The 20,687-nt window shown below is 35.8% G+C and overlaps 3 protein-coding genes across 5 annotated transcripts; 2 read left to right on the top strand and 1 right to left on the bottom strand.

The window, feature by feature from the left end:
- Positions 1 to 2,208: 2,208 nt before the first annotated feature.
- On the bottom strand, positions 2,209 to 6,868 carry slc25a51a (solute carrier family 25 member 51a). Of its 2 annotated transcripts, none has more exons than XM_026203915.1 (2): positions 6,673 to 6,868; positions 2,209 to 4,678 (listed from the first exon to the last, which is right to left on the bottom strand). In XM_026203915.1, the coding sequence occupies exons 1-2, from the start codon at positions 6,699 to 6,701 to the stop codon at positions 3,826 to 3,828; spliced, it is 882 nt and encodes a 293-aa protein (XP_026059700.1). In that variant the 5' UTR covers positions 6,702 to 6,868; the 3' UTR covers positions 2,209 to 3,825. The 2 variants fall into 2 exon arrangements, with proteins under 2 accessions (XP_026059700.1, XP_026059701.1); XM_026203916.1 differs by having other exon boundaries at positions 2,209 to 4,703; positions 6,673 to 6,866.
- Positions 6,869 to 6,988: 120 nt separating this feature from the next.
- Positions 6,989 to 7,851, top strand: LOC113044768 (thymosin beta-b-like). 2 transcript variants are annotated; one of them, XM_026204943.1, is made up of 3 exons: positions 6,989 to 7,129; positions 7,235 to 7,341; positions 7,504 to 7,851. In XM_026204943.1, the coding sequence occupies exons 2-3, from the start codon at positions 7,242 to 7,244 to the stop codon at positions 7,533 to 7,535; spliced, it is 132 nt and encodes a 43-aa protein (XP_026060728.1). In that variant the 5' UTR covers positions 6,989 to 7,129; positions 7,235 to 7,241; the 3' UTR covers positions 7,536 to 7,851. The 2 variants fall into 2 exon arrangements, with proteins under 2 accessions (XP_026060728.1, XP_026060727.1); XM_026204942.1 differs by having other exon boundaries at positions 7,006 to 7,136.
- A 1,884-nt stretch (positions 7,852 to 9,735) lies between these two features.
- On the top strand, positions 9,736 to 19,848 carry LOC113044191 (phosphoglucomutase-2-like). Its single transcript, XM_026203914.1, has 13 exons — positions 9,736 to 10,020; positions 11,423 to 11,590; positions 13,255 to 13,446; positions 14,776 to 14,859; positions 14,947 to 15,140; positions 15,362 to 15,551; positions 15,664 to 15,761; positions 15,840 to 16,023; positions 16,702 to 16,795; positions 17,012 to 17,141; positions 17,233 to 17,422; positions 17,516 to 17,649; positions 18,726 to 19,848. The coding sequence occupies exons 1-13, from the start codon at positions 9,946 to 9,948 to the stop codon at positions 18,826 to 18,828; spliced, it is 1,836 nt and encodes a 611-aa protein (XP_026059699.1). The 5' UTR covers positions 9,736 to 9,945; the 3' UTR covers positions 18,829 to 19,848.
- Positions 19,849 to 20,687: the final 839 nt, after the last annotated feature.

The raw sequence follows: 20,687 nt of genomic DNA, 5'->3' as shown, positions 1-20,687 counted from the left end.
TGGGTTAAGGTCAGGCAAGTTTGCTGACCAAATAAGAACAGGGGTAGCATGGTCCTTAAATCAGGTACTGGTAGCTTTGGCACGGTGTGCAGGTGCCAAGTCCTATTGGAAAATGAAATCTGCATCTCCATAAAGTTGGTCAGCAGCAGGAAGCATGAAGCGCTCTAAAACTTCCTGGTATACAGCTGCGTTGACCTTGGACCTCAGAAAACACAGTGGACCAACACCAGCAGATGATATGGCACCGCAAACCATCACTGACTGTGGAAACTGGACCTTAGGCAACATGGATTGTGTGCCTCTCATCTCTTCATCCAGACTCTGGGACCCTGATTTCCAAAGGAAATGCTAAATGTACTTTCATCAAAGAACATAACTTTGGACCTCTCAGCAGCAGTCCAGACCTTTTTGTCTTTACCCCAGGCGAGACGCTTCTGACGCTATCTGTTGTTCAAGAGTGGGTTGACACAAGGAATGCGACAGCTGAAACCCATGTCTTGCATACGTCTGTGTGTGGTGGTTCTTGATCCCACATTTTTGAATGGGTTTTGTTTCACAATCCTCTCCAGGGTGCGGTTATCACTAATGCTTGTACACTTTTTTTCTACCACATCTTTTCTTTCCCTTCGCCTCTCTATTAATGTGCTTGGACACAGAGCTCTGTGAACAGCCAGGCTCTTTTGCAATGACCTTTTGAGTCTTGTACTCCTTGTGCAAGGTGTCAATGGTCATCTTTTGGACAACTGTCAAGTCAGCAGTCTTTCCCATGAGTGTGCTTACAGAACTAGACTGAGGGACTATTTTAAAAGCATTTGCAGGTGTTTTGAGTTAATAAGCTGATTAGAGTGTGGAACCAGGTGTCTTCAATATTGAACCTTTTCACAATATTCTAATTTTCTGAGATACTGAATTTGGGATTTTCCTTATTTGTTAGTTATAATCATCAAAATTAAAATAAAGAAATATTTGAAATATATCAGTCTGTGTGTAATGAATGAATATAATATAGAAGTTTCACTTTTTGAATGGAATTAGTGAAATAAATCAACTTTTTTTGATGATATTCTAATTATATGACCAGCACCTTAATAATGGACAGATGTAAAACAAATTGCTGAATTGTGTGTGATGAAGCGAGACAATCAGAATAAGTAAAGCTTTACATTTTATTTAGTATGTTTTAATTATATTTTATGATATTTTTACATAGTAACAATGTTTTTTCTAAATTTAATAAACACACAAACCCATACAAAGTCTTTACTTATAACAGATATATTCAAATACTGAACACAATAAAATGGCTCAAACACTTAATTACATACAACAACATTTTTAATAAAACAGCTACATTTAGAAAGGCTTAAGATGACAATAAAAGGCATGAGGCAAAACAAACTGAGGTCAGGAGATACATGGGGGGGAAAAACTGTAAAATGCAACAAAAAGGTGCAACTGTAAACCTCGTAAGCAGGTAAAATAATGCTGTCTCGTAAAAAGTCTGACACATGAACAACATTTAAACCAGTTCTAACATGAATATCTAAATATTAACTTGACTTCGTGATAGTTGAGATAAATAAAAGAGGTAAATAATCCTTTTTATTAAAAATTCATTTTTTTGGTGCACATGGAGCTCTTTTAAACAGCTTAAAAAGTTCAAGGTTTATTTTTTTATTATATCAGTTATTAACTTAAGTTTATAATAGTCTAAGTTTGCATGTGCTCAACTCAAGTAGAGTTTATTCAAGTTTACACTCTTGTTGGTCAAATGACTTTTCAAAATAAATTTCACACGCAGTAAAGCGTGTGCATTTATTTTGAATGCATATGCACTATCATTCAAAAGTTTGGGGTCAGTAAGATTTTCTTTTTGAAATGAATTAATATTTTTTATTTAGGAACTGCATTCATCGCTCAAAAGTGACCGTAAAGGCCTTTATTGACATTACAAAGATTTTTATAGCAAGTAAGTGCTGTTCTTTTAAACTTTCTACTTATTAGGGGTTTCACAAAATATGCACTATTATGTAGCACAACCGTTTATGTTCTTTGAGTAGCAAATCAGCATTCTAGAAAGGTTTCTGAATTATCATGTGGCACTGAAGACTGGAATCAAAATCATCTTTGCATCACAGGAATAAACTACATTTGAAAATATAAAATAGAAAACTGTTCTTTTAAATTATGGTTTTTACTGTATTTATGACCAAATAAATGCAGTCTTGTATTTTAAAAAATCTTTCAGACTCCAGAATGGTAGTGTAAATGGAAGTAAATGGAGCACAAACTTTACATTTACAGAGACAACCAGTATCATCCAAAGTGCACCTTGGCACATTGTCAACTGAGGTCTGTGGTCTTACCTTCTTAAAATCTCAGTATATTTGGGAGTGATTCAAACACAAAGAAGCTTTTAGTGCATGAGAAACATGAACCAAACATGACCAAATCATTGCTTATGTCACTGAAATAATCTGTTAGCTTCAGTGGGCGCTAAAAGCATGAAGATTTCTGGTTCAGATGGGATGATTCTGTTACCACATGAAGGCTAGAGACCACAAACACCAAACTGACTCTCGTTTGTTGGTTTCCAGATGACTAATCAATGCTTGGACTGGAACCCAAAGGTGACGCCAAAGCGAACTCAGCAAAACTATATAAAGTTGGTGGGAAAGAACAGTGGCAGTGTAAACTGTGCTCCTGATCATTCCCACCCTTGTAATGACATACTTAGTGATTTGAAGACTCAGTGGTTAAAAGACCACAGAAATCAGTATCGAAAACAGAATACTGGGAACATATCCGAGGATACACTGAGTGAGCTGAGGTCAAAGAGGTCTATAAACACTCGCTTCTTCTCATGAGTGAGCCAATTCAATCTTTAATCAAATTCATAAAACTCATTCAGCCAGATGATGAATTAAAGGGATAGTTCAGCTAAAACAGAAAGTTGCTTACTTTCTTCTACGGGACATAAAAAGTGAATTTTTGAAAATGAATCAGGTGATCCAGTTATTTATTTATGTAGAAGATTTTGGCCTCGACAGAACCATTCCATTCACTAAGACAACTTTTTCATGGGTCCTCTGTTAGGTGTCTGATTAACTGTAATCATAAAAAAAATATACTAATTTCTTTTAAATTACATGTTATACCATTCAAATTTTTTGGGTTTCGTAAGATTTTTTTAAGAAATTCATATTTTTATTCAGCAAGGATCCATTTCAACTGATCACACATGACAATAAAGACTCATGTAATGTTACAACGGTTTTCTATTTCAAAAACATGCTATTCTTTTGAACTTTAAAAGTCATCTAAGAATCCTTGTTTCCACTTAAAACTGAACAACATTTTTTCAACATTGATAATAATCAGAAATCAGCATATTAAAATGATTTCTAAAGAATCATGTGACACTAAAGACAAGCTGAAAATAAAAATTCAGCTATGATATCAGAGGAATGAATTCCATTTTTGTAAATAAATTGTAATAATATTCGACTATTACAATACAATTTGACTATTGCATTAAAAAAATCTCGCCAACTCCAAACATTATGCGTCCCATATTAATTGTTTAAATACCATTCCAAATAGAAAATATATTGCTAAAATGTTCAAATCAAACATTTCCATTTGTGTTTTCAGATGAAGAAATGAAAACAGAGTTTTCATCTTTTGAGTTAACATAGCACTTGAAGTAAACATGTGCCGAGTTTTTAGCAGCAGAAATAGAATGAGGAAGACTTATTCTACTCTTTCCTCTGAATCACTGATGCTTTTCACTTGAATTCCCCCTTTTTTTCAGGCTCATCTCAATCAGAGCATTTTCAGTAAAAGTTCATATGTAGCATTTATGATTCCCCATGAGAAAACAGATCTCTGGAAGTTCAGATGCACGCCACGAAACAGACGGCTCAACTTCCCGTCCCTCTCTCTCAAAACGTTTGCCAGTATCACCCTGCAGGACTGAAACTCCCCTCCAATCTGTACTTGTGCGTGAGACTTAACTACATTTAGAGGGTAAAACACCACCCCGAGACCCGCTCCCAGAATCCCTCCACATACAAAGTCATTAACCAAGTGCCCTGCCTTTGTCTCGGCTTCGGGGAGCAGTTCCTTCATCGGTCCACGCAAGCCAAAGAAAAAAACATTGCTAGGGCCATTTCTGAGTAGGATTGGAACAAGGCCACGGTAAAGCTCTCGGACGCCGTGTTGTTGAAGCAAAACACGAAAAATATGCGCAGTGTTCTGAAAGTTTCCATGATGACGCGGGTCCTGCAGGAGAGTTTGGACCCTCTCGAAAGGCGTTAAGACTGCTTCCGCTGTTCCCGCCAAAACTGCTGCGATGCCGTCCGTTAACAGGACGGGGGCTTGAGGAGCGTGTAGCCGCAACAACCTGGAGAAGTCCTCATAGAGGCCAAACATAATTGCTATAGTGCTGCTTTTCTGCAGTAAAGGTGGCAGGATGCCACGGTACAGCGTGTGAAAACCATCCCTCTGGAGCTGGCGCACCGCTTCCCTCGTCTGCACTCCGAACAACTGCTGGCGGAACAGAGCCTTGTGTATGGGAAACGTGATGACAATGTTGGCGAACGCTGAGATAGAACCACACAAGTAGTGTTTCTGACCCTGAAGTGACTCTCGGTCTTGGTCGGTGGAGGTCATGATCCTTGTTGATCGAAAATGAGGATCAACTATATATAAACATAAAATATATACATACAACTATAAGTGTAACAACTTAAATAGTATTGCTATACTATAGATACATAAATTGTATGATTTGGTAATTCAAGCCAATCCTACATTTTCTGGACTGGCTTTTGAATTACTGCAAAAAATAACCATCAGAGGTTTATCATGATAAACAATATGCATTTGAATTATAATCTTAACAAGTGAACACAACTTTTAGGAGTTTTGAAGCCTAAATACCATCAACAATACGTAGGCTATTAACGAAACAGCTGTCCATGACTTCACTAAGCTTCTGACAGATTTAGTTTGAATAGTTTGCAAGAGTGTGATTATGAACACAAGGCTGTAAAAACAGACTAGAGAGTTGATAAGTTTTCTTGTTCAGGGTGATTATTTTTTTATGTCCCCAGCAACATCTGCAGTCCCTATCTGCCAATTCAACTGCCTTTAATAGTAAAAGGTAAAAAAAAAAAAAAAAAAACGGTCAGGAGAAATATTACTGATCGGATCGGGAATCAAAACTCAATTCCAATTCCATAATCGGATACTTATTCTAAAATTTTAATTAAAATTCTGCCAATCAATTCCTGTTTCACGTCCTGTTTCAAGTGGTCAATAAAAATGTATTTGTCTTTGAATCATTCATTTAAGATATTAATTCAAAAACACTGATTCATCCAAAAATGAAACAAGTAAATCTTCAGTCACTGCATCGTTCCATTCATAAATTCCATGAGATTTTGTTTAGTTGTCTAATATTTTTTACTACAGCCTCCATATATGTCTACATTTATCCAGAATCATGCAGCTTTATTTTGCACACAAACAGGTCTTAATCAAGTTTTTATGAAGGTATTCAGCAGCAATTAAATGTTTTGCAAAGAGACAGAATATATATGTTTGATATCATGTGATACTTGTGACCACATTTCAAATCAAACAATATGCAACCCTAATTACTGATTAATTTTATGTTGTTAAATAAATATGAAAATATCTTGTGCTTGTGTTTATCACAGAGCTTTTTCAGCCATTTAACCAAAACCCCATTTAAACAACCTACTGACTTCAGGATGACTAAACCAAAAGTAAGCATGTAAGAGGACATAGGCAATACTTAACAAGAAAAATAAAATCTATCCATCTAAATTAATATTAAGCAGCACAACTCTTTTAAACTGTGATGAAAACAGATAAGAGACAGCATATTGGCTTAAATGGCTATAACATTAACAACATTATGCACCTTTCAATTTATTTGGCTTAAGGGGAAAAAAACAACAATTATTTTTATCATGTTGCATCCATTTTGGAAGCTTGCTGAGGACCCCTAGTGGACTCAAGCCCTCTGCTTGACAACCACTAAACTGTTATGTTGAATTAATACAGAAATAAGGCATCCCGTAGCTGAATTCAATGTGAAGAATACCAATGAATTCCTCATTGCTAGGAGTGTGAAACATTTCTATAGGCGTCGGGGCTAAAAGACATATTAGCATATGACCTTCACCACAGTATCATAGCAGCCTACAGTTATTGTTTACAATATAAAATCATAATAAATAACTGTGGGGTTTCATTCGAATCGATTTCATAATATTGTTGTCATTTTTTGGGTTATTATCTTTCTTTAAGCCAGCAGTGTTGGCAAATAATTTGCTTCCCATGGTAATTCTCGCAAAGGCGTAACCTGTGATGTTTATGACAAAGACAAATCAAATCAACCGCGCCCGTTCCTCAGAAAACTGAATCCCTGAATTATTTCCGACTAAAACGATGAAGCATCTTCATCTTCACTGACAACAGCGAGCTAACGTTACATAGAGCAAAAACACCACACCACGTTCAAATATGATCATATTGTATCCCCGCTTTTAAATGTCTCTGAATAAACATATAGTCAAATATCGCACACAACCTCACGATGACTAAGTCATGTACATTTTCTAAATATTGAAATCTCACCTCATGTCATTCACTTCCGTCACACACATGTATCTTAACCATATACTGGAACCATCCTATGGGAACCATAGACACAACACGCTGGCGCGCGACTCGCGCTCTGATTGGCTTGATGAGGTCATCGTTTGACGAGCTGATCCCAAATCTGTGTCTAAAATATAAATCTATGGCCTTTCGATAATTTTTTTTTCTTTTCTTTGTAAGAACTTTATTTCTATGAGGTTCCATTTGTGCCAAAATTATGTCGAGATAGTTCAACATCCATTTGGGGTTGCTTGTCTAGCATTTAATCAATTAGCCAATGAAAATGAAGGAACAGGATGAACAACAGCTTGCACCTGTAATAGTAATTACATTTTTCCTCTCTTCGCTAGCACTCAGCGTGGGTTGTTTAAATATACGTGTCTAAACAGAAGTTCTATTCTGTGTCTTCTACGTTTTGTTCTTCAACAGTACAGTAAGAGGTTTGGGGTTTTGTTTTGTGTAGTCTTATGTGTTCATATTTGTGGGTTATCTCTTCATTTAACCCATTAATCCCCCTTTCCTCCCCCCAAAACTGAAGTAAAACGATGGCTGACAAACCAGATATCGCGGAGATCTCTCAGTTTGACAAGACCAAGCTGAAGAAGACTGAAACAAAAGAGAAGAACACTCTTCCAACTAAAGAGAGTACGTTTGAGTTTTACGGCGCGCTCATTACCTTCTGAATCCAAAGTGATTGTGTTCTTATTAGCAGCTCAATATTTGTTCTTTTGTAGATTTTATCTTGTAGAATAGTGTTTTCACTTGTTACTTTTAACTTTTGTTGCTTTTTGTTTTTCCCCCTTCCAGCTATTGAACAGGAGAAACAGTGTGAGGCATAAACTCCCTTCACCAAGAGCAAGATGTGGAGAACCGTGAGATGGCAAGTCACCTGGAGCAGATGATGTCTTCCAACCACCAGTCACTATAGCCCTAGGCTGGAGTGGAACATTTGCCCTCATAGTTTTAACTTGTGTATCAGACCATCCTGAAAGATGACTGTCTTCATGTTGATGATCACTGTAGTCCGATCATGTGTCACTGAAGAGGCAGTCAGCTTTGCACTGAGGCTGTCTAACTCTGTTCTTTTGTAAATCCGTTGGAATGAAGACTTCTATTTGCCCTCTTTCTTCGGTGAAATAAACCTCTCAAATGAAGTAGTGTGTGTTGGGGATTTTTAGTTAACTATGGGCTTCTAATATTTGATTGTAGGCTAATTTTAAATTTAACATTGATTTATCTGCCTTGGCTTTTGGTGAGCTTCGCTGCTTTCAGTTGGGGAGCAAAAATCGAGCTGTCAAGCCTAGAATGTTCCACTTTGTGACACTTTCAGTGTTTGCTTCAAATGATTTTATTTCGGTCCAAGTTGACTTAAATTTAAGTTCTGCACTTTAAGTATTTAAAACAAAATGGTTTTAGTTTAGCTGTGATGACTTAAATGGTAAACCAACACACAAAGAAATACAACTGTTGCATATCAGAAAGTTCCTAATGGAAGGCAATTTTAGCGACAACATTTCTCGAGCAGCTTCCTTTTGTTAAATGTATTATAGGTTACACATGATTCTGTTTTGCCTGATCATGAGACCAAGCAAGTTTACCAAACAAGTCAGGTTGCTTTCAGTTAGTCTGGGTTATTGTCAGTTGATTTGGTTCAAAAGTCAGACTAACTGAAAGAAACCTGGTTTATTGGGTAAACTCTTATTTTTATAAGTGAAACCATCCCCTGATTATTCAAGTCTGGTAATACACATTAACTGAAATACTTCCTTGAATTTCAACACAAATCTTGAGTCCAAAAGCTAGCTAGGTGTCTGTCTGTATTTACGTAAATACATTCTTCAGATATTTTAGGATGTGCCACGCCATTTACTGCTGTAAGTTGTGCTGACACACCAGTACAGCCCCTGGCCTGCATCACTGAGGTCTGTGACGGACACTAAAAATAAATAATGAATTGTCAAGCAGTTCGTTTTCTAGAATACAAAAGAGAGCATCCAATGAATAATGTTGGTTATTCTCTTGTCTTATACACCAACATTTGTTTTTCTGGTAAGAACTATATTGATTTATATTGTTTTTACTAAGCTACAGTGATAATATTGCACATCTTCTCTGGCATATCATCTCCTAATTTAGATTTTTTTTTATCTCATTTTTTATGGCACAATTATGATTTATCAAAGCATGTTTGTTTTTTCTTATGTGGCAGAAATTGGCCTTCATAGTGTAAAGGTCTTTACACAAAGAACAATAACTAAAACCATAAAGTTAAACTATAATACGAGATATGTGGGGAATCACCTTTAGATTTTTTTTTTTCAGAGCAATTATTGACAAAAATATTGTTAATATATTAAATCCCTTGCTAAGCTGAACTTGACACGAACTTTGACTCTCTGATCCGAGCACTTTTCTGAGAACACTCAATGGAAAGTATACAAATAATATCCAATATTGACCCCAAGTCTGTGTATTTTAGCATTCTTTGCATTCCTCACAATGTCTCAGCGTTCCACACTTATTTAGTCTCCACAGAGACATTCTTTATCATATTAACTTCATTTCAAAATGTTTGTTTTATGACTATCAGCAAATACAATTATATAGAATGTAAAAAATATATAGTAATAATTTCGCTTCTATTGAAATGAAAATCACTAGGAGTTTGGCGCTCTCTGCTGTATGATATAATATTTACAGGTACAGCTTAGGATCCTCATGAAAGTTAATAAGGCTATTAGGTATGAACGCCCTGTTATCTACATTCTAAATACTGTTTTATATTGGTTTTATTTAGATTTCATTCACGTTGATGAACACAAAATATTTTACACAATAGGCTACATTTATTGCTGTTTTTCACACAAGATGCTCAAACCACATGCTAATTTAGTTTTATAAAAGATGAAATCGGACAGGTCAAAAAACTGAAAGCTTTTTCTGAAATTTGGGAGACAGGTTTATAACCACGAATGCTCTACCAATCAGCTGCTACGCAATGGCATGAGCCAATCACGTGTTCCGCCCCTCACTCAAAACCCCGCCCACTCCGTTTCATTCACATTGCAATACGGACGTAGTCTACTAACGTTACATTATTTATAATCGAATAAGAGCAGTCACGGGTCGCACTATTACTAAATTCCTTCAGAAGAACGTTAACCGTCAACATACATACGCCCGTTTAGCGGAGTCGATCGCTTATTTGTTTATCCGTTGAATTACAGTTTAGTTCCGAGTTAGATCAACATGGAGAACGGCAAGGAAAGCACAGGAGACAGTCGTCTGGATCTGGCCGTCACGCAGTGGCTGCAGTATGACAAGGTAACAGCAAACATATGCTGCTGTGTAGCTTCAGGTAGCTTTAAATATGTGAAATAGCTTATAGCTTGTTACCAAGCCTGTGTTAAAATTCCTTTTAAGTGGCTTATTAACTAACAGCTCAGTTATGAAACAGTGAAGAGAAACACCCTGACATTGCTTTGTAATGTAATGATCCACTAAAGCAGTTTTCGGAACTAGACCTGCTTGTACAGGAAGAGCTCTTACTAACTAAATTACTCAATATGATCTAAATAGCAGTTCAGTCAGTTCCTTATTGATATGCCATTAATTAAAAAAAAAAGTATAAGTCTAGTTTACGTCTATATTCTCATTTGTCTCACAACTGTAAAATGAATATGTAATACTTTTCAGAAGTTTGGATGTTGATAGATTTAATTGTTTTTGAAGGCAGTGTCTAATGTTAACCAAAGCTGCATTTATTTGAGTACAAACAGTAATATTCATTCATATTTACATATATTTTTAAAATGTAAATTATTCCTGTGATGCAAAGTCTTCAGTGTCACATGAACCTTTAGAAAGCATCCTAATATGCTGATTTGATGCTCAAGAAATATGTCTTATTATTACCCATGTTGAAAACAGTTGTGCTGCTTAAAATGTTGCTTTGATGAATAGAAAGTTTAAAAGCACGGAACTGATTTGACATGGACATCTTTTGTATTAACATCTTAACTGTTTTTTACACTAGCTTTTATAAATGTCTTTACTGATGTTTTTATATCAAATTTAATTTAAACAGCATCTAAATAAGAGATGGACAGTTCCATTAAAGTACTCCTAATTACATATTAGTGCTTTCATTACAGTAATTGGAGTCTTGTGCTTAGCTGGGTCACATGAAACAGTTAATGGTTTTACACAGAAGTGGAAGGTCATTGATTAAGCAAAATTAGACTTTCAGATGATGTCAGCCATTTTTACAATACGAATGTACTCCATATGCATTTAAAAATATGATTTTTTTAAATGGCAAATTGGCTGTGTATTCACCAAAATGATTGTATTGGCCTGGGTGCTGCCCAGACAGCTCATCATAAGAGTTGATGCAGTCAGGAATGGATCAGAGCCCTTCGCTCGCATCCTCACACAGTCTCACTTATCAGTAGAATGAAAGCATATTGTCCCTCACATGGTGGACAGGAGACATGTAGACACACACTCACCCACAACAGTAATCAGAATCAAGACAAAGTGCCTAAAGCTATAGAGACTCTTTTTATCCCCCATTCTCCCCCATATTTATTGTATAATAATGTTAAACTGACCCTATTTATTTCTTAATACACATTCCTGGTCTAATTGTGATTTTTTTGAGTGCACATTATTTGAAAATACATATATTTTTAATCTAGTCTATATTTTTTGTGTGTGTTTACAGAATCCAAAGACGGCTGCTGCTGTGCGGTCTATGGTTAAGGATAAAGCCATGTCAGAGCTGCAAAAGTGTTTCGGGGCCCGTATGGAGTTTGGCACAGCGGGACTGAGAGCCGCCATGGGACCTGGAGTGTCCTGCATGAATGACCTCACCATCATACAGACCACGCAGGTGACATACAAGCTTTCCGTGACATCTTATCACTTATTATCTTTTCATTCTGAATAATATACAGGAGGCCTAAACTATAATATCAGATTAGGGTATTCAAGTATCTTGGTTGTATGAAAGCGACCAAGATAGTCAAAACAGCATCTGATAATGTTTGTTAGAATAGTTAAGTATGTCCTGGGAAGTATATAACCTCATACTATGCAACACCCAAACCTCAAAAATCCAATCAACAGCCCATACATAGAACCAATTACATGCCACTACTTCCGAAAAAAAAGAAAAAACAATACAGAAAAAAAAGTCACTGCTTCCGTTACATCACGACTATAAGGTGCAGTCACATTTGTAAAATCTTGTGGGCAAATAAGGTTTGTTGTCTGTTATTAAGAGTAGTTAATAACAAAATTGCACAATTGCAAAATGTTAATTATTTTACCAAAATAAGCGAGATCATACAAAATGCATGTTATTGTTTATTTACTACTCACCCGAATAACCGTTTTGAGTGCGTGAGTGATACCATCTTTGTTATGGATGTTGGTTCGCAGTAAGTTCACAGTTTTAACATAAGTTTGCTTTAGCCAATTTTTTTTTTTTAAAGATTTGAGGTAAAATATCTATTGTTGCTTTCACTATGGCTAAAAGGATCATGCAAAATAATATTCAAACTCACATTAGCCACTTTTAACATAGAATAATGCACATAATCATTATCTGAGATGATTTTATTTTATAATTTTATTAGTTTATTTGACAGGGACCGTGCACAGTTCAAGCCCTGTACCAGAGTTAGCTGTTAAGCTAATTTACATCTGTGGTCCCTGGGCAAGGAAGATTAAAAAAAAAAGAAAAAAAAAAGAACAATATAAACTTTGTAGACAAGACTATCAAAACAGATAAAAACAAACAACATGTGACAAACAGTACTCGCATATAAACCAAAACACAGATATAGATAAACATTCCATGGATTAATGATCACTGTCATCTTTTGATGTTCCTACCGCGATGTCGCAGAAAATAAAAACATTCCTAAAATAGAATCCCATGTCGCTTATTGTCACGTGTCGCTGTCGCAGGTGTTTAGGACTACATGGAAAGATACTTGTAATCTGAATATTTATGGTGTGACCATCTTTTGATTATTTTAACAAAAGCAACAATATAATAGTTGTAATATATGTCAGTGGCCCTTGGCTTGGGATTGTTTGCAGAATTCGGCCCTCTGCTAAAACTAATTGAGGAACCCTGGTTTAGTTTAAATTTAGTCTATAGGGCAGTTCACACCAATGTTAGGCATGAAAATGAGTTTTGCACGGAATTAATTTGTTCAAACCAGATGGACCAGATGGACATGTTCAAACCAATGACAAAAATTGGCAGATGGGCTAAATAAAAATGCACATTCGTTCTATGACCGTAGGTGGTGCTTATAGAAAATACAGAATAAGCAAGGGCATGCAGCGGAAGGCAACTTTTCATTTCTGACAACCTTTTTGTTAAATAGAAGTCACACAGTATTTATTTTTGCTCTGCTATTCACTGTTGCTTTGCAAAATAGTGTTTTTGTGAGAGCTACCAAGCCATCCGCTTGTTAAGTCGTGGCCTAAGGAATGCTGTTTATGAGCTCGATGGTAATTACCCTCTTTTGCTTCCGTTAGGGTTTCTGTGCATACCTGGAGCAGTGTTTTACAGATCTGAAGCAGAGGGGGGTGGTGATCGGCTTTGATGCTCGTGCTCACCCTCCTAGTGGCGGCAGCAGTAAAAGATTCGCCTGTCTTGCTGCTTCTGTCTTTATCAGTCGAGGCGTCCCAGTCTACCTCTTTAGTGACATCACACCCACTCCATATGTGGTACGTATGAACCTGCTGTACTCATGGAGAGAAAGTTCAGATTTATTATTAATTCTGATATGTTAGAGCCATGGTGGTAGAGCACGAGTCTTGACTTTGGCATGTTCCAGTACCATTTTCTTTTTTCTCCACCATTTAAATCATTCTCTTTCCTTTACTTGGTCATGCCTAGGCACAGTAATATCATCACCATGATATTTTGACATGTGCCAGTGTACTGAGTGATGATTACCGTAATAATTTCTATGCAGCATATTCAAAGATATAGTAACACTGTTCAGATATTTTCTGTTAATTATTTAGAAGTGTTGTCCATTGTGGTTAGTTTGGAGGTTTGTGTTGTAAGATCTTTGAATTTTGCAACTTCCTGCTACAAAGGACTATAATCACACAAACCAACACCCAAACGCACGAGAAAAGATACCGAGAGAGTCACAACTGCACGTGAACATATTGTGAGATCGTTGCATAAGAGACTAGAGGGGTTCATGAAGAATCACCAATCATCAACGTTTCTGTTCCCATGAGTACATGGACACGCTCTCACTCATTCTCTTATCACTCTCTCAACCTTTCCCTTTGAGCCCTCTAACAGCCTTTTCCCACTCTGTGTCCTCCAGCTCAAAACCTTTTTTGGTCACTGTTATGTAAAATGAAGTATTAGTCCAAAAAGCATTGATTTAAAAGTAAAAAATAACGTAATCTGAGAGGGAAAATGTTATGCCATCCACATAACTTGCTAGCTCTCCAAATCTGTAACTTGGTGGCCGCAGTGGTCTAAATGTCATATTTTCAGCTAAGCCTGGGTTCCGGGTAAAAATGTTGGCACCGAGAGCTGCCACAGCATGGTCATGTGCGACTTGCATGCTCCAAGCACATTTGTTCAACCTTGCTTTTTTTTGGACATGTACCAAGTACTTTATATGTTGTGTTACTTTTATAATTTACATGATGCATTGTTGTGCTACTCTTAATAAAAGATATCTACTATGTGACTGATAACTAATTATATCTGGTACTTAGAAAGGTACACTAGTGTTTAAAAGTTTGGGGTTAGCATGATTATTATTATTATTATTATTATTATTATTATTATTATTTTATTCACCAATTAAATTGATTCATGAAATTGATCAAAAGTTACGGTAAAGCATTTACATTGTTTAAAACATTTTTGATTCAAATAAATGCTGTCCTATTGATATTTTTATTCATCAAATGTATTATGGTATCTATAAAAATCATTGTAAACCACTGTTTCTTGGGACTGATTGCTTTAATTTAGCAGAATAAAAAAAAATGAACATCTCTTCCCTTCTTTTCTTTTAGCCTTTTACCGTATCACATTTGGGACTGTGTGCTGGTGTGATGGTAACAGCCTCCCATAATCCCAAACAAGATAATGGATACAAGGTATCATCGATCCTTAAATAAATGGTTTGATTTGAAAGAATATAGCCTGTTTAGTTATTTGACCCATTTTCACTATGTGTGTTTAAGGTGTACTGGGCAAATGGCGCTCAGATCATTCCTCCCCATGATAAGGGCATCGCTGCAGCTATTGAACAGAACCTTGAGCCGTGGCCTAAATCATGGGACACAGATGGAGCTCTTCAGAGTTCCCTACTCAATGACCCATACCAGGACATACACAGAGAATACTGTAAAACCATACAACAGCACTGCTTTCACAGGTACACTCACGAAGATATGCCTGCAGAATTCCTTTTGAATGATCCGTCATTCATTTTCAGTACTTCCAAAACATGCCTAAATATATAGTACTTAAGAAGGAAGCTCAATCATTTTTAAATCAACTCTAAGGCAATTTAAGGCCGTAATGAATCTGTATCAAATCTGGAAGTCAGTGCTAATAGCCATAAGTCTGGTTTTCACACATCTTGTGTTCTCACAGGGAGCTGAATAAGAATTCCGAGGTGAAGATTGTCCATACCTCAGTTCATGGGGTGGGCCATATTTTTGTCCAGGCTGCCTTTAAGGCCTTTGACCTTCATCCTCCATATGCCGTGGAAGAGCAGAAAGATCCTGACCCAGAGTTCCCCACCGTCAAATACCCCAACCCTGAGGAGGGAGAGGGAGTCTTGGTACAATACACTGATACACACACACAAATGACATTAGAAAAGTGACACATATATATATTTAGATTTTATTATGTAATGCCAGATGGCCAGTAATCTATGTTTGTGTATGTAGACGTTGTCCTTCGCGCTTGCAGATAAAGAGGGAGCAACTGTTATACTGGCAAACGACCCTGATGCTGACCGACTAGCTATTGCAGAGAAACAGGAGAGGTCAGTGTTATTTGGCATTTTGTGTTGATTTTCATTCAGTGTGTCATTATTTCTGAATGGCAAGCATTCTTTCTGTAGTGGGCAGTGGAGGGTGTTCTCTGGGAATGAGTTGGGCGCTTTACTCGGCTGGTGGATTTTCCAGTGCTGGAAGCTGCAGAAAGGAGAGGGAAAAGCCTCCATTAAGGATGTGTACATGCTATCCAGCACGGTCTCCTCAAAAATCCTCCGTGCCATTGCTGTAAAAGAGGGCTTCCACTTTGAGGTACTTCTGCTTTTTACCCCTTTTTACCTTCACACCCCTTGTCCAAGAATATATTTGAAGGCCCTCCTATAGATAAATTTTTTAGCAATCCAAATAAGATTATGTTGATATTGCTACTTTTAAAATTTTTTAAATCTTATTGGGCCCGCCCTTGAAGCTTGCTTGAGATCCACAGCTCTTAACCAATGGAAAAGGTTCTTTTCTGACAGCAGTGAATATTGGTAAAATACCTCGTAATCTTGTATTTTATACAATTATGATCTAAATTATAAATTGAATTTAGTACTTTTCATATTGATTGTTTCATGGGTCAATAATAATGGGCATTTCCCCAGCCCAGGAAATTGTGGAAATATCAGGGAACTGCAAAAGTATGGAAAATCCATAAAGATGCATACAATCTTAAATTGTCATTAACATATTCTTATAATTCTCAGTTTTGAAGCATTTCTTTGGCTAGAAATGACTCTTTGTAAGCGCAATTGCACATAAAATGATTTTTTAAAATCCTTATCCAGCCATCAGAAACAACTGGAAGGGCCTTGGAAAAATGATGTAAATTCTTCAGACAGAAAGTGCAGCTACATTGAAGACATGCTCTTATTTTGTACAGTAAAAAAATGTGATTACTCACTTTTGATGTTCTACTGTTTGACTCTATGCATCTGTCTTTTACAGGAAACTCTAACAGGCTTTAAATGGATGGGAAATAGAGCCAGAGAGCTGATGGACCAGGGAAAGACTGTTCTGTTTGCTTTTGAGGAAGCTATTGGTACGGTGGCATCCACACCGCAAGATCTGCATTTGTGTAACAGTCTGAATTGGTTACCCACTCTTGGGTTCAAACCAAAGACACCTAAATAAGTAGTTGTCAGTGGCTGTTAATTTTTATGTCACAATATCATAATTGTATTGAAATGTAAAAAAAAAAAAAAAAAAAAACTGGTGCAGACTTGAATATTTTTCTTTGGTTGCTCTGTTGTTGTAGGTTACATGTGTTCTCCTGCAGTTTTGGACAAGGATGGTGTGAGTGCGGCTGCCATCGCTGGCGAGTTTGTCTCTTACCTGGCTTCTAAAAAGAAAACTCTGTCCAATCAACTCCGATCCATTTATGAGGAGTATGTCACAAAGCCTTCGGCATTGACATCTCTAATAATTTCTGTTCTGAATCTTCCTATTAATCAAGGTTTTCACATTGTCTTTTTTCAGGTACGGTTACCACATTTCCAAGAATTCCTACTTCATCTGTCACAACCAAGACACCATTAAACAGATGTTTGAGCGTCTTCGGAACTACGCCGGGGAGAATTCGTACCCTAAAGATTGTGGGGGCTTTGCCATCACAGCAGTGAGAGACCTCACGACTGGTTATGACAGCAACCAGCCGGACAACAAGGCCGTGTGTAGCCCGTAATGATTCGAATTATCGTGATAGTTGATCTTGTTTCAAGTTTTCTTATCCTATATTTGTGTTCTTTACTATTTCTCACAGATTCTGCCCACCAGTAAAAGCAGTCAGATGATAACCTTCACCTTTGCTAATGGGGGCGTGGCTACAATAAGAACCAGCGGAACAGAGCCTAAAATCAAATATTACACCGAGCTCTGTGCTGCGCCAGGAAACAGGTTTTAGACGGCTTCATCTTTTCACACTATCACTATAGGCCTGAATATTACAGTTATTAATATATGTAGAATTATTATTATTATTTAATGCAAACATATTATTGCAAAAGTAATATTACTTTGATTTGTTTATTTTTTTTTTAGAAATTACATTGCAATATATTATTATTGTTACTATTAAAGGTGATTTTATTTTATTATTTAATTAGTAAAAGTAGACAAATCAAATAATTATTACTATTGCAGTTCTTTTACATTCAATAATAATAACAATAATAATAATACATTATGTATAGTTATATAGTGAAAATAATAATAGTATTATATAGAATGTATTATTCTTTTGTTTCATAATATACTATTATTATTATTATTATTATTATTATTATTATTATTATACTATTCTATTGTATAATACTATTCCCTGTGACTATACAATAATAGTAATATATTACATTAAATTGTATATTACTTTAGCTAGAATTCGTAATGTCGTGGGTGTGTAAAATTATTAAGAAGTACTGTTTCTATGTTAAAGTATAACAGTATAATTTCAATAGTTATATATTTCTTGATTTTAGTTTAAGAATATATTACATATATATTATTATTATTATTATTTTATAAAGCTTGAGTATGCCACTTTATATTATTATATTTATATAAATATATATATATATATATATATATATATATATATATATATATATATATATGTACACACACACACACACACACACACACAAACACTTATATATTATATATATATATAATAACAGTCGTCATTATTATATGATAAATATTTCCGACAGTAGCTTTGCATGCTGTTGTCACATACAGCATTCTATTCACTTTATTTATAGGATATTATTAAGTTAATAATCCAAATGAAAGGTAATAGGTCATCAGGGTATTCTATGCTGACAGAGAAAGTGCATACTCTACACACTGTACACTGCAATTATAGTACAAGCAGTACGTTAGTATGATCATGGCCATAGAGCCTTATCATAGTTTTGGCACATAAATGGCTCATACTCTTTTTAAACAATTGTTCTTTCTTGTCTTTTCTCTAGTGATCTTAACCAGCTGAAAACTGAACTGGATAACTTGGTGGATGCCATCGTGGAACACTTCTACCAACCAGAGAAAAACAACTTGACTCCTCGACCAGAGTGAGAGAAACTATCACTCCGGTTTACAACGATTACAACGATGCTATTAGTCTTAACATACCACACTTATTAAAACTTACATATTCTGGGTCTCAGTCTAAAGAAGTTCACTCTCCACTTTCTTCGTTTTAATGCAGGAAATGTAGATCAAAACTAGTGCCACGTGAACATACTTATAGCCTTTTTCATTTTTGCACTTTTACATTTTTTCACCTTTCAGTTTTGTTATCTGCAATGTTATCGGATGAGTGATTTTTTTTTTATTTATTAATTTGCCTTTTTTGAACTACTGTAGTGAACTATTGTTGAACTAAAGTTACAAAGAAGGTGTGTTTGAATTAATATAAAGCAGATATATTAGTTGAGTCGATTGACCGAAGTGATTCCATATTGCTGGAGCAGAGGAATATCTAGTCACTGTTTAATTCAGCCAACCAAATAATCTCAGAAGACCAAAAGCCTGCTAATTTTATACCAGCAATACTCAAATCCAGAACAGAGGGACCTAAAAAAAAATATTATATCTACATTTTAGTTTTCCACGTTTACATGATTCCATTGCGTCTTTATTCAGTCATCTATGTTCAGTGACATGTAATTGTTTGATTACATGCAATTTGTTTGCAAACATTTATTTACATTTTGAATATCAAACTCAACCAGTTTGATCATTCATTCAGAACTTTTAGTTGTGAGGTTGAGACTGGGAACATATTTGGAAGGTTTTACATTTGAACAGAAAATAAAAGCATTCCTTGAATAGATAAGTGTTTGTGACCAACCGGATTTCTTGTGTTAAAGCAGCTTGTTTTATTTCTGCAAATAGTAGTTAGACTGAGATTTAACAGAGCATATGCCTTACTACAAACTCCAAACCACCAGATACATTAAAATGCCTATTGACTTCTTTTTCATGTAAAGCAATCTGATATGTTTCAGGTGCTCTTCAGGTTTTATACTTATCTCACAATGCTGTATTCCTCCTCTGTTTGGAATAAATAAATAGCAAGTGGTAACAACAAAATGTCTTTTGTCTGTGTGGGAGTGTGCGATAAAAATGTAGAAATAAATAAAATGGATCTTATATAACAAATAAAACACATTTTATTCCTTAATTAAACATGTTAATCCAACATCCACGGTCCATTTTTAAAAGTCTCAAACTCATGGGTCATTAAATTGTACTTTCCTGAGGTCTGACTACGAAAGAGGGAAATTGCATGTATTATCTGTTTAAGGCCAGCAGAGGGTATAGTTGATCCCAAAACTTTGATTTGATTTTTTAACATTTGTTAAATTCATGTTTTTGACTTCTCTTTATATTTGTTGCCTTTATTATTATTTTGTGTGCCTTTCTTTCCCACAGCCATTCATCCACTTAAAACAGTGGGTTTTATTAAAATGTATGGACACTTGTACTCAAAATTATTCTTGGAAAATGTTTGGTTTACCTTTTTATGTTTTGCAAAGTATTTTAGTTTATAACAGATATACAGACCTACTTATTTAGACCTTTTTTTTTGGTACAGTGAAGATGTATAGGTTTTTGGTCTATAATCGTGTAGGCAAACTTGTTTTAGCTATTTTAAACTTAAAAATATATAGGCAATATCGGTCTTGTATTGCGCACATAGTTTTATGTACTGTGTGTGCGAGCGTGTGCGTGCTCGCAACGGTTTGTGTAACAAGCAAGCCCATAGTCTGAAAAAAAAAAAAGTTCCCTCAGGAGAGCTGTATCCTGACCATAGACTGTTATAAAAACAGGTCCTAACCGAGGAGCTAGAGCCGCGGGCACGCGCACTGGACAGTGAAGGCGGCGGGTACGGCGCTGGATAAAGGCATATTATTTTGTGTAACACTGCA

The sequence above is a fragment of the Carassius auratus genome, chromosome 26 (assembly GCF_003368295.1).
Source record: "Carassius auratus strain Wakin chromosome 26, ASM336829v1, whole genome shotgun sequence".
NCBI lineage: Eukaryota > Metazoa > Chordata > Actinopteri > Cypriniformes > Cyprinidae > Carassius > Carassius auratus.
This window is presented reverse-complemented; position numbering and strand designations above follow the sequence as displayed.

Bases quoted from the DNA above. Each gene is read 5' to 3' on its own strand.
- slc25a51a (XM_026203915.1), bottom strand. From the start codon at position 6,701: ATGTGTGTGACGGAAGTGAATGACATGAG. The intron at 4,679-6,672 runs GTGAGATTTCAA...TCGATCAACAAG, and splicing joins ACGGAAGTGAATGACATGAG to GATCATGACCTCCACCGACC.
- LOC113044768 (XM_026204943.1), top strand. From the start codon at position 7,242: ATGGCTGACAAACCAGATATCGCGGAGATCTCTCAGTTTGACAAGACC. The intron at 7,342-7,503 runs GTACGTTTGAGT...TCCCCCTTCCAG, and splicing joins CACTCTTCCAACTAAAGAGA to CTATTGAACAGGAGAAACAG.
- LOC113044191 (XM_026203914.1), top strand. From the start codon at position 9,946: ATGGAGAACGGCAAGGAAAGCACAGGAGACAGTCGTCTGGATCTGGCC. The intron at 16,796-17,011 runs GTACGGTGGCAT...CTGTTGTTGTAG, and splicing joins TGCTTTTGAGGAAGCTATTG to GTTACATGTGTTCTCCTGCA. The intron at 17,142-17,232 runs GTATGTCACAAA...GTCTTTTTTCAG, and splicing joins CTCCGATCCATTTATGAGGA to GTACGGTTACCACATTTCCA.